Here is a 12,817-nt window from a genome sequence, read left to right as displayed (position 1 = left end):
TTCGACTCAACAGCCATCCTCTGTTCTCAGCAACACCCGAGTATTTACAGTGGGGACCCCTAGGGTGCTCAACACCTTCCCCGGGGATGTGGCGGCCAACAGGCGTGGGTGGAGAAGGAAAAGGCAGAAGTCCAGGCTCCCAGGGTCATCTTCAAAGGGCCCCGGCATTCGGTGAGCCACAACTCCTCCCAGGCGTCCAACTTCCAGGAGAGCCCAAGACAATCGCAGAGTGGGGGGGGGGGGGGAGGGAGGACGGGAGGAGGGGCCGGGGAGGCCATCGAGCAGCTGCGGCTTCCGGATTAGGTCCCCCCGTCTGTGTTTCCCTCTTCTAAAATAGAAACAAGCCCCCCCACCCCACCCCAACCACCACACCCTGGCTGTCTACTCGACAGCAAGTTCCAGGACCCTGAACCCCTTCCCCCACGTGTTTCTTCATCCTTTGGGAGCAGGGGAGGGGAGGGAGACAGAGAGGGAGGGTGATGTGGTCTCTGCCCGCGTCTTCCCAGCCGAGGGAGGAGGACCAGGCGAGCAGGGTCAGCCTCGGGAGGCCGGCAAGAGGGACCCCCCCCCCCCATTTCCAGGGGCAGCGCTGGGGCGTCGAGCCGCGGTGTCAGAAAGGCTTGTCGGGCCTGCCGGCCACGGCCTCCCCGCTGGCCGTCTTGCAGATGACGCTGTTGGTGTGCTTGCAGCGGCAGCCGGGGCGGCGCAGGCGGTCGTAGCCGCGCTGGGCCAGCTTCACGCAGCCCGTGGCCGGGAGATAGCAGAGCAGGCAGGGCAGCACCACGGAGAGGGCGCCCATGAAGGACCAGCGGGCGCAGCAGTTGGAGCGGGAGCAGGAGCACGGGTGGTCGGCGCAAGAGCCCTCATCGTCCTCGTTGGTGCAGTGGTAGAAGATGCCCTGCACCACGCACATGCACGAGCCGTAGTTGACCAAGGTCTGGGCAGAACACAGGCACTCCTGGTTGCACACCCAGCAGGAGGGCAACGTCCGGGGGGACGCACACTCCTTGCACTTGCACTTCCCACAGGCCTCGCACAGCAGGAAGTGCTTGTCCAGCTCCGGAGGGAGGGCCGGCGGACCCTTGAGGTCCAGGGGCTTGCAGTGCACGGCCTTGGGCTGCAGCCTCACGGCCCTGGGCGAGGCCTGCTCGGCCACGGGCGGCGGAGCCATGTGATCGAGGAGGCGCTGGTCGGACGAGGTGCTGCTGCTGCTGCTCACCGAGCTGGGGCGCCCGCTGAAGGAGATCCAGTGGTGGGTGACGTCCTGGTCGCAGCGAGCCGGGGGCGGGGCCGGCTCCAAGGCCCCCCCCACCCTGGTCCGCTTGGGGCCCGTCGGGGGAGCCAGGCCCGGGTTGTCGATGTAGTCGTTCTCCACGTGGCTGGTCTTCATCTGGTCGATGGGCAGGATGGTGAGCGGGTGCTGCAGACGGCCGTGGGGCACGCGGCCCTCGAGGAGGGGCTGCACCATGACCGAGCTGGGAGTCAGGGGGACGCTCGGTGGGATCGGGGGCTCCATGGGGCGGGAGGTTCTGGGCTGCTTGGAGAAACAGGCTCCTAGGGATCCTGGGGGAGGGGAGGGGAAAAAGAAGAAAGAAGGGATTCCGGGCATCAGTGTGCAGTATGTTAATATTAATACAGCCTTCATAGGGCTCTACACACCCATCCCACCTGCGGGGGGGGGGTAGGGGGGAGGCGATGATCAGCCTGATAACAGCAACAATACCAGTGCTACGAGTAACATTTTGGAGCTGGGCACTGGTGGCTCACACCTGTAATCCTAGCTACTCAGGAGACTGAGATCTGAGGATCAAGGTTCAAAAGCCAGCCCAGAAAACAGGAAGTGGTCGAGTGCTCTAGCCTTGAGTTGAAGAGCTCAGAGACAGTGCCCAGGCCCAGAGTTCAAGATCCACAACTGACCACACACACACACACACACACACAAATAATAATACTTGGGCCAGGGATGTTGCTTAAGTTTTCCTAGCATAAGCAAGGTCCTAGGTTTGATTTCCCAATACTACAAAAATTTTTTTAAAAAAGGAACAGAAGGTCCACTGCTGCTAGATTTTGCCAGTTGTAGAGGTTCAACTCTGGGCCCGGGTGCTCTCCCTGAGCTTCTTCTGCTCAAGGCTAGCACTCTACTACTTAAGCCACAGAACCACTTCGGCATTTTCGGTTAAGTTTACAGACGGTACGGACCTTCCTGTGCTGGCTGGCTTTGAACTGCAATCCTCAGATCTCAGCACCCAGCTTTCCCTTAACTTTTTGCCCAAGGCTATGCTCTACCACTTGAGCCACTGACAGTTTTGTTTAATTTTTTTTTTGCTAGTCAGAAAGAAAAGTTTCCTAGACTTTCCTGCTGGGCTGGAAGGATCCTCGAATTTCAGGCTCCTGAGTAGCTAGGATTATAGTAAGTGTGAACCACCAGCAACCAGCGTGAAGGAGTCTTCTGGAGGCCTTATTTCTTTCCATCTGTAAGGGGGTTTTTGTAAGGATTTGAGAACATGCGGATCTGGTGCCCAGCACATTTCCTGGCACATAGCAAGTGCGCCCACAATTTATCCTGACCTCAGCACGCAGCAGTTTAGATATCCCGGAACACTCCCGAGCGCCGGTGCCAAGCACTGCACCGGGTTGGTGAACACAGATTGCCCCAGGTGCTCGGCGGAGCTTATCAGTTGGATAAACTAAACAAAAGCTTTGATTTCAGACATTCAGAAGAGGAGCAAGGGCTGCAGGGAGAGGCGTGCGCACCCAGGATATTAACTTATCACTCCCACTTCCAAGAGCAGCAACCTCTTTCGCAGCTAATAACCCCTGGGTAGGTGAGCTTCTGACGACTTGGATGGGAAATCCTCTCAAGGGGCGCTCACATCACCCATTTCCAAGTGCTGAGCTGAACATTCAGCCTAAATGCTATTTACTAGAATAGCGAAGCCAACCCTGGATCAGTTTCTAATTTCACTGAGAGAGTGCAATTTGAAGCTGGCGTCCGGCCAGAGATTCAACTGCAGCTCCTGACACGAACCCCAGGAAGTCACTTCAATCAAAGAGCGGAAACGACTTGGTTCAAATTTAGAAAGTGCACATTGTTTTCTATTAGAAGTGCCATTTCCTTGCCTGCTGACCTTTACATTTGGAATTCGGATGGAGATCAATTTAAAGAAATAGCAGAAGAAGGCCAAGACCTCTGCCCAAGGGGGACTCAATTTGGAATCCAGGGAAAAGATTAGACTCTGGGAAGATTCTACCCTGAAACCTAAATATCTCCGGGGGGGTTGGGGAAGGGAGGATGGAGAAAGGGAAGATGATATAGTCTTTTTTTGGGGGGGGAGGGCGTCTCAAAACCACTGGATCATATGGTTTGGGTGGCCATGCCTTAAGTGCCTTTTCAAGATGCTAATGACGCTATAATTAGAAGAGCTGCCCCTGCCGGGCATGCGGCTAAGGTTCCCACCTTTAGTTTACCTCCTACCTCCTTCTGGGCACCAGTGCTCCATGTCAACATTCCAACCACTAGCCCCTAGGACTCAGTATTGCACGTCCTCTGCTAGGAGATGATAGTTGAATCAAAAATAGTTCCAAGTGTTGGGGAAAACTTTCCTGAGATAGTCAGCTCTGAATGAGAAGAAGAAGAGGAAAAAGAGTAAGGGAAGTTTATCCACAGGGCTCTTATGGGTGTATTACCTGCATTGCTAAGTGCAAAGAATAAAGTAAGTCTTTTTTACAAGACTTAATGCTCAGCCAGTTGGTGTTTCCGATTCACACAGAGCACCACCGCTGGCTCTGCTCCCAAAGCTCTGCCTACTTACAAGGTGCTGAGTTCTTGACAGTGTCTTCCTTCGCATCTGTTACCTAGTGGGCGGCTCCTGCCCTAAAGTTCCTTACAGATGAAACCAGAGCATCCTCATCTGTGATTTGGGAGCCTGTCATGCCAGAGTTTACCCTAAGTATCTGGCAGGTCTGCCACCAGTAAGTAGTCATTTGCCAAGGTGGTCTCCAGTGAGGAGCATGTGGTCGGAGCTCAACAGGGGAGTGTAGTAAGTGCAGGGGGAGGGGAGGTTCCAGGGAATGCTACCTCATCCTGTCCCATATCCTCTGGGGGTTCCAAGGCATAGACTTTTAGAAAAAAAATGAGTTCGGACTCAACACACCAGGGTTAGGAGTCCCAAGTTCCAGACAAATCTGGGATATGGTACAAGAAGAGAAAATTGAGGCTAGAGGCCTGGCTCATGTGGTAGGGGGTCTGCCTAGCAAAGGCCAGGCTCTGGCTCAAGTCCCAGCAACCCCCTCCTCCTTCCCCTCAGAATGAGAGTGAAGAATGCCACAGATGAGACTCTGACAAGGGTCAGAAGCTGCTTCTCGGCCAGAACACTCATCCTTGCACGGAGACAATGTAAGTCTTTTATTGCAGAAGCTCAAGTTAGGAACCCTGGGTCCTGCCAACAAAATGTCAGTTCCAAGGGGCTAGAGGCTACCCAAGTAGCTAGGGTTTTTTTTCCCCCCCCTCAGGACGAGGGCTCTGATGGGTTATACTATAGAAAAAGCAGAAGTATTGTCCATCACCTAAGCAGCCCATTCACTCTGCTTTGGTAATTCAATACCTGCGGCTCTTTAACCAGCCACGTTTCCTGCCAAGGAAGCAGAAGGTAGGGGCAAACTCGCAGGGATTGTTAGCGGGCCCTGGAATCCGTGGGCAGATTCCCCAAACCCTGGAAAAGTCTTGCCAGGAAACAGGTTAGGAACAGTCACTGCAGGTACCGAAGGATGCTGGTATTAGCAGGTTCCCACCACCCTCCCTCCCTCCCTCCGCCGGCAGCTGTCAACATCTGGACCTGCACAAGGGAGGCCAGCCCTGTAGTTGGGGGTGGGAGCTTGGCCTGCCATGACTCAGCTCCCCTGGGACTGGCAGCTGCGGGAGGCAAACGGTACAGTGCTGCTTCTGGCTACCAGCAGCTCAGCAAAACCCAGTGGCTGGCCCAGGGCCTAGGAGGCCAGTGGCCTCATCTAGACAGACCCTCCCCACAGGAGAGCCCTCTAAGAAACCGTGTGGAAGAGAGAAAGCAACTTCTGCTGCCGCCTGTTGGATAAACCCAAGTGTCAGTCGGTTGGGTGAAAAGATCAACCTCCGCTCACTGAGACCTGCCCACCCTCTGGGTCCTAAGTGCAGTTTAATACAACCTCTGCTTCCCCCCCCCCCGCCCTCCCCCAGGGAGGAAGATATTCCTAATAGCAACAGGAGCGGCTGTGTGGAAGGGCCTGATGGCCAACTTGGAAGGCTCGGGACAGAAACGCAGCCAGCAGCGCACTTAGCGAGGGAAGCACCTCGGCCACGTTTTAGGTGAGAACGTTCACCACCCCCCCCCCAACCTTGCGATAATGAAGAATAATATTTAGGAAACATTTCTCTGTGCCAGACTCTGCTCAGCCAACAATGAATTAATCCTCCCAACGTCCTGGAGGAGAGTAGCACTCAATCCGCAGAGTTAGAAAAGAAAAGCACAAGAGATGGGAGGGTGATAGCAAGCCATGGCCGGAGCAGGGTTGAATCCCAGACAGCAGAGGCTGGGAATGCTGGCATTAGCCTTGGGTACTCCTGGGAAGAGACACAAGCATGATGGTTTGCAGAGCCAAGGACCCCCCCCCCCCCCCGCCCATGCGCTCCCAGCCCCAAAACAGCCTCACCATCCCCTTGGGACAGAGCCACTCAGCCACCAGGGAAATGAAGGCTGAGTTGATAACTTCTGTCACTTGAGAAAGGTTCAGGGCCCAAGTTACCTTCATGCTCACTTCTAATTTGCCACCCCTTCTGTCACTTTGTCCTTAAAAGTCAGACTGGTCTCTCACTTGTAGAATTTCTCGATGAAGCAGTCTTTAAAGGGAAACTTTTGAGTAGAAGGGAATCCCCTCCCCGCCCCTCCCCCCTATCAAGTTGAGCCTCCATGGCCTTGGGCCACCTTTATGGATGGGGCTTCTAGGACAGATCTGGGGGGGAGGTGTCAGGTACAAGAAAGGAATCCCACAATACTGACATCAGCAGGATTCCAAAAAGCCTAGAGCAGGCAACTTTGTATTGGCTGCTTGTCTGACCGCCCCCCGCCCCCCAGCACCACTTGTACCTATACAAGGGGCTGAAAAGAAATCAAGAGCCAAGGTAAATATCCACCACAAACTGGGATAAATGATTCCTACCCACCTGAACCTCTCTGCTTGATTCACCCTGGAAAAGGGCAGCCAGGAAATACTGGGAAAACCTGGCTATTGTACTTTGAAAACTACAGGTCAGCTAATGACATACTGGTGAGAGGCTCTGACTGAATGGGCATTTTCTGCGCTGCCCATTCAGTCTCAGCGGGGTTCTTTCAGGCAAGCATTGTTTGACCCTTTCACAACTCAGAATAGAGGTCTCTGCGTAGCCGGAGAGCCCGCCCACCCTCTCTACGCCACCCTGCTTGGTCCTTTGTGACAATATCCTGGTTTAGTTAATTAAGCTACAACCCAAATGATGACTTATTGCCTTAAAAAGACTATTAAAAGGGGGCAAGGAGAAGCCAGGGACCCACCCTCCCCAAACCAGAAGACAATCAACTGGGAATGGCCCCAGTGGATATAGCAAGCTGGAGCAGCTGGATTTGTCTGGAAATTCTCCCTCCGCTTGGGTATCTTCCAGCTCCTAACACTTAAGATCACCTCTGGCCATAATCTGTTAAAGATCACCAAAGAAAACAGTGGCTTTTCTCACCTGTGCCCTCACCAGCCCCTCTCTCTTCTGTTTCCAACCCATTAGCTAAAATCCCAAAGCCTCAACATACCACACCACAGGTGGAAATCCTCAGGTACTTTGGCTTTGGGCTAATATTTTAACCAGCTTCAAATTTCTACATCATTGTATGCTTCCCCTCCCCCCTTCGCTGTCTGCAAGAAGCATAGAAAGAGGGGTCAGAAGCTAAGAGAGGTAACCACTGAGGAACCACTAGCCTAAAAGTGTACAGCGAACCAGGCACCTCAAGACCTGGATGGAAAGGATTCTTCCCACGGATGGACATCAAGATCTGGTCTCCCTGTTCTCCACCAAGAAATCCAAGATAGGAACTGACAATAATAGATTTTAGCTTACTCTTGGGACAGAGGCAGGAAATGACTTCCCCTTCCCCCCAGTCTGAAACAGACAGGCAACCCAACAAGGGAATCCACTCATCTGCAAGTGGCCACCTGCCCTCCAGGGCCCCTTCCCTCCTCCTCCAGAGCAGCCGGCACATCTGTGCTCCCTCCCCGGCTCCCAGCTTCCTCCACTGACGAGGGCCTGTCCTTGGAAAGAACAATCGTGATCACAGCTGAACCGTGGAGCCTCTCAATCCCAGCCACATGTCCCGGATACATTCTCCAGCCTTGTCAGCTGTCCGGATCTGCAGGGTGGCCCCAGACCCCTAAGAGCCAAGAACACCCCGAGTCTTTTCCATTAACAGCACCCCACAACCCCTGCACTGTTCATTAAATCGCCCTTCAAGCTCAGCCCTCCTCCTAGCTCACCTCCATACTGGTTAGTTTGTTCTGATTAGGTGTGTGTGGCTACTCATTGGCTCTGCACAGGCCTTAGCTTGGTCTGAAGCTGTATGTATGTTCATCTTCAATATATTTTGAAGGAGTAAAAAGCTACACCAATGAGTATCTGCTTTCCTTCTATTTGGAAAATCCAGGTTGTCTCCACTCTAGCCATTCTCCTTTAAAAACCCTGTTGTGCCAGATGCCAGTGGCTCCCGCCTGTAATTCTAGCTACTCAGGAGGCTGAGACCTGAGGATAGTGGTTCAAGGCCAGCCCAGGCAGGAAAGTCTGTGAGACTCTCATCTCCAAAATAATTACCAAAAAGCCAGAAATGGAGCTATACTACTCAAGTAGTAGGGCACTAGACTTGAGCCAATAATAATAATAATAATAAAGCTCAGGGACAGCATCTAGTCTTGAGTTCAAGTTCCCATACTGGCAAAAATAGCAAGCAAGCATGCCACATCCTGGGCCTGAATCTTTCAAGCACACCCAGAAGCCAGGACAAGAATTCTCCCTCAGGCCACAAGATGATAACATTTACTTCTGTAGGGTCAAAGATGCTAGATTCAGAACCAACCAAATGCGGTGGCTTGTAATTCTGAGCTTCCCTGAAAAAAGGAGTCTCACAAGGCCTGCATACTGACATCCAGGCCTCCTCTGGTCCAATTTAAGAAAAGTGCTGCCAGACACTGGTGTCTCAAGATTAATCCTAGCCAGGAGGCTGAGATCTGCGGATCATGGTTAGAAAGCACTGCTGCGCTGATGGGCAGGAAAAGTCTGTGAGACTCTTATATTCCATTAACAGCAAAAAGCCAGACGTGGACGTATAGCTCAAGTGAGACAGCACCTGTCTTGGGAGTGAAAAAGGGGACAGTGGCCACGCCAGGTGCAACCCTTAGGACTGGGGGGCATCATGCACACATGTGTGCATCTGAGCACACACACAATACACACAGATGCTGATGAGGCGTCCAAAACCTGGGGCTGAGAGACACCCCGCTAACACTAAGGGATATTCAGCATAACCGACTGATGTGTGTGACCCAGAAGTATTTAATCCCAGATATTTCAAGAACCACTTTAGAAAGTGCCAATAAGTTTTTAATCCCCTTGTTTTTTTATGAATCACTCTCACTTTTTACCTTCATTTATTATTTGTTATTCAAAACAGTTAACCATAGAATATCCAAGTATATCAAGTTCATGAAACTGTGGGCAAGGGTGGAATTGGGTGGAGGGTTGATTTCAAGAAACCCGTTCCGGACGGATAGTGGCCAAAAAAAATGCCTACCTTTGCCCAGGCTGACGGGCTTTAGTCTGGAACGGATCGACGTTTATGTGTTGTCTCCTCCCTTAGCCCCAACCAAATCCCAAAGCTCCCGTGAGAGGAAATCTGGGAAAGGTAGTGAACAAGAGCAGAAAGGGCAAGGGCAGAAAGGGCAAGGGCAGGGCCATCACAAGAAAGGGAGTGGACTCCCAAGTTCACCATACACCATGGCAGGTCACTAGTGTCATTCAAGTTTCCCTCACCTTAGCTAGCCAGTATGTGTGCCTCCAGGTTTCAGAAATGTGCTATCAAAATGCTCCCTCCAGGTGCCCACCCTGGGGGCTCAGCCGTGTGTGCATTGGGTTAGGACTCTCCCGGCTCTAGCCAGCATGTGAAAATGCTCCCTAAGAACGGGAGGCAGAGGAAATGTATTTCTCAGTGGTTGGCTGTCTGCGTCTTTCTCACCCTTCAGAGAAAGGAGAGAGAGAGAGAGAGAGAGAGAGAGAGAGAGAGAGAGAAGGCTACTGCTCTTCCTTTTCTTAGACGGCGATGGCCCCACCATAATGGAGGGAGCTGAAAATTTTAGATGTTCATGCTCCATTTGTGTGAAGATTAGAATTGTGAAATCTGCCAGGGCGATATTGAGCAGGGCCTCAGGCCAGAGGGAGCTTATGAAGAGATTGATAAACCGCTGCATCCCGACAGCTCTCGGGTCTCTTACCTTCCATCTTTGTATCCCCGAGAGCAGGCTGGTCACGAAGGCTTAGAGCCTTGAATCGGCTCATCAGGACGCTTGCTTCCCACCCCTCCACCCCTCCCAGGCTCCCTGGCCTCTTCCCCCAAAGGGAGAGAATCACGCCACTAATTTGGAGGCAGAAAAGGGGGCGCTGCCACTGGATCTGGGGACCCCACTGAATCTTCCCTTTCCTTGAAGCTCGCCCTGGTGGGGGTTCCCAGGGAGCCTCTCTGCGCCATAAGGAGGCCTCCTGCCTTCACCCAAGCCTGGCAACATGGACACCCAGTCAACAGCTGCGAAAGGCAGTCAGCAGCTCTCCCCTTTGCTCTCCATGCCGACTCTGCAGCCCACGGAGAGCTCCATCCTTCCGGCGCTTCAAGCCACGCCACCATTCCCCACCTCTTTTGCCTCCCCTATCCACACAACCCCCAGCCCCCAATCAAAAGAATTGAGAAACCGTCTTCTTGCACAAGAGCAGCTACTGTCTAAAGGCTTTCTGATCGTCTGCGTGGAGGAGAAACTGGACACAGCCCTGGCCTCAGTGATGGAGCCAAACTCCCGGCGGCCCTGGCTGGCCGAATCCTCGCTCACCCAACCCCAGTGCCCCCCGTGGCCTTGAAGAGTCAAAAACGTGCCTACCTTCTCTACCCTCGCCCCTCCGCGTTGCCAAGCCTGGTACCACCGAGGAGGAAGGAGGGGAAGTGGAGCCTTATCTCTCCTACGCAGGCAACCTCTTCCTCCAGCTCCCGCACGCCCGGCGTTATGTAAACGCACCTTCAGCCCCCACCAGAGCCCCGGCCAGGCCCGGGGGCCCCGGCGCCTGACACCGTTCGATGCCCCAAGGATGGCGAGGGACGAGGGAGCCCAGAAGCCTCGGACCCCGCCGAGGCCGGGAAAGGGAACTGCAAGGTAGCTGCACAGCTTAGAAATGCGGCGGCCGAGCAAAGGTCAGACTGCCAGGAGCCGCCTCGCCAAGGGGAAGGGGCAGCAGACATGCCCGGCCCCGGGGCCGGCCGCGCGCTGACCCTCGGAGGGGAAGCAGAAACCCCAGCCCGTCCAGGCTGGGAGGGGAGAGGGAAGTCTCCGTCGAGCCTAGGCCGCTGCGGCGGGTCGAGGGGGGGGACCCAGGGCCAAGCTGGCACGGTGGGCACTGGAGTCTGGGGGGGGGGTGGAGAGGGTGGGCGAGTTGCCTAAGGCAAGGGCGCCCCCCTCGCCGAGCCCCGCGGTGGCTGCGGAGCCGGCAGCTCCAGCGCCCGAGGCGAGCGGTGGCCGGAGGAGAAGAGGCCAGGCCGGAGGCAAACTCCCTCCCCGGGCACGCACGGGGCTTCCCGGGGCGCACGGGGCGGGGAGAGCCCGGCCCGAGGGTCCGGGACGGGGGGGAGGGGGTGCCACCCCGAGTGAACCCGCGAGGCGCGGCGGGGAGGCTCGGGCCCCGGGGGAAGGAGCCCCGAGGCGCGGCCGGACACCGCGCACCGCGGCCCCAGCCCGCGCGCGGGGCGGCTCCGGATCCCCAAACCGGCCGGGGACTTACTTTGCGGAGCTGCAGGATCACCAGCATCGCTCCACACGTCCGGGCGAGCCCTCCAACCCGAGCCCGGAGGCGGGGGGCGGGCGGGGGGGGGGGGAGGTGGGTCCGGCCGCCGCCGTACTCGCCGACGCCAGCCGGAGGCAGCGGCGAGGTTCCCCGGGTTCCGCAGCGCCGGCTCCGCGCTGTCAGCTCCGCGCACAGCCTCCGCGGCGGTGTTGCAACCGCTGCCTGGGAAAATGGCTTTTTTATGAATGGGAGGGAAGAGGGCGTCAGTGCGCCTGCGCGCCGTCCGCGATTCTATGAATGGGTGGGCACAAGAGACCCCGTGCGCGCATGCGCGGAGCTTTTTTTTTTTTTTTATGAATGGGGGGCCGGAAAAGAACTTAACCCGTGATTGCTGGGGCTGGGTCTCGCTCCTCCCGGGGCCGTCGTTCTTTTACAAAGAGGGGTGGAGGCTGTTGTTGGGTTGTTTTTTTTTTTTTTTGGTGTGTGTGTGCTTTTTTCTTTTTAATGAATGGAGGGCGGCGGCGACTACGGCAGCTGGCTCAGCTGCGCGGGCTGCACCCCCTCCCGGCCCGCCGGAGGAGGTAAAGGCCACCTTCACGCCCCTGCGGGCCGAGGCGGGAACCGTCAGGGTCGCTGGGGGGGGGTGGGGGGGCTCCTGATCCGGGGCCGAGTGGGGAGGGGGGGACGGGGATGGGGACGAACCCCACTGGGGATCTTCTCGATCCGGGGCGCCCCGGGACGTCGTGGGGGTTGGGACCTCGCAGAAGACATCGTATCCTCCAAGTGGGGGGGGGGGTCGGGGGGGAGTGAGGACCACCCCTCCCCTCCCCTCCCACTTCCCCTCCCCCCACTTCTTGGGTGTGGACAGATACAAGCTGAGGCCTCTTCCGGCTCCCGCACCCCCCCTCCCATCCCGCCCTCCACTCCCCCCCCTCCCCCGGGGCGGTTCTGTCCTCCAGGAGCCGGAGGAGGGCTTGACCCCGTACCTCCGGGCGCCCCGCCGGCCCCGCGCGCCCCGCAGCCGCGGCCCCTGCGCCCCGGGGCGCCTGCCCGCCCAGACGGGGCGCCCTCCCCTCCCTCCCGAGCCCCCCCCCCTCCCTCCAGCCGTCCCGGGGACGCCGGCCTGAGCCACCACCCCGGCCCCCTCGCGGGCTCTCCGCCCTTGGCGGCTACTGTCAGCGATTCCCCTCCCTCCTCCCTCCCCGACGGGGGCCGCCTGGGCCGCGGGGGCGGGGGGTGGGGGGGGAAAGGGGCCAGGTGGGTGGGTGGAGCCGGGCGCGCCGAGGATGCTGCCGGCTGGCCGGCCCGGGTGGCCGCGGGATTCAATCCCCGGGCTCTCGAGCCCTACGTAGAGGAAATGGAAATGGCCCAGGAGCCTCTCTCCGCGTTCATCGGGGTGGAGCGGGGGGGGGGGGGGGGGAGGGGTAGGGGGAAGGGGGGCAGGGAGCGAGCCCGAGCTGGCGAGAGGAAAAGCCCCCGCCATGAGGCCTGGGCTCCGGGGAAGGCTGGGAGCCCTCGCAGCGGGCGCGGCTCCGCCCAGGAACGGAGCCGCCACCGGCCGCCCGGCCTCCTGGGGCGGAGGGTGGCTTTGATGGGGGGCGGGGGGGGGGGGATAAGAGCCGGGCCGGAGTCTCCATCCCCCGGTTTGGGGCTTCCCGGGAAGGTGGTGAGGCTGGGGGTTGTTTTTATGACTACGCCACGGTTGCACCGGGCTTAGCTGTGGTCTGAGGAGCC

General features: G+C 57.1%; 1 protein-coding gene across 1 annotated transcript; it reads right to left on the bottom strand.

Moving 5' to 3' along the window:
• Positions 1–476: 476 nt before the first annotated feature.
• On the bottom strand, positions 477–11,324 carry Spry4 (sprouty RTK signaling antagonist 4). Its single transcript, XM_048331504.1, has 3 exons — positions 11,178–11,324; positions 11,081–11,142; positions 477–1,563 (listed from the first exon to the last, which is right to left on the bottom strand). The coding sequence occupies exon 3, from the start codon at positions 1,514–1,516 to the stop codon at positions 611–613; it is 906 nt and encodes a 301-aa protein (XP_048187461.1). The 5' UTR covers positions 1,517–1,563; positions 11,081–11,142; positions 11,178–11,324; the 3' UTR covers positions 477–610.
• Positions 11,325–12,817: the final 1,493 nt, after the last annotated feature.

This window comes from Perognathus longimembris, chromosome 22, assembly GCF_023159225.1.
Source record: "Perognathus longimembris pacificus isolate PPM17 chromosome 22, ASM2315922v1, whole genome shotgun sequence".
Classification (NCBI taxonomy): Eukaryota; Metazoa; Chordata; class Mammalia; order Rodentia; family Heteromyidae; genus Perognathus; species Perognathus longimembris.
Note: the sequence above shows the minus strand (reverse complement) of the source record. Positions and strands in the feature narration are given on the sequence as shown.

Bases quoted from the DNA above. Each gene is read 5' to 3' on its own strand.
- Spry4 (XM_048331504.1), bottom strand. From the start codon at position 1,516: ATGGAGCCCCCGATCCCACCGAGCGTCCCCCTGACTCCCAGCTCGGTC.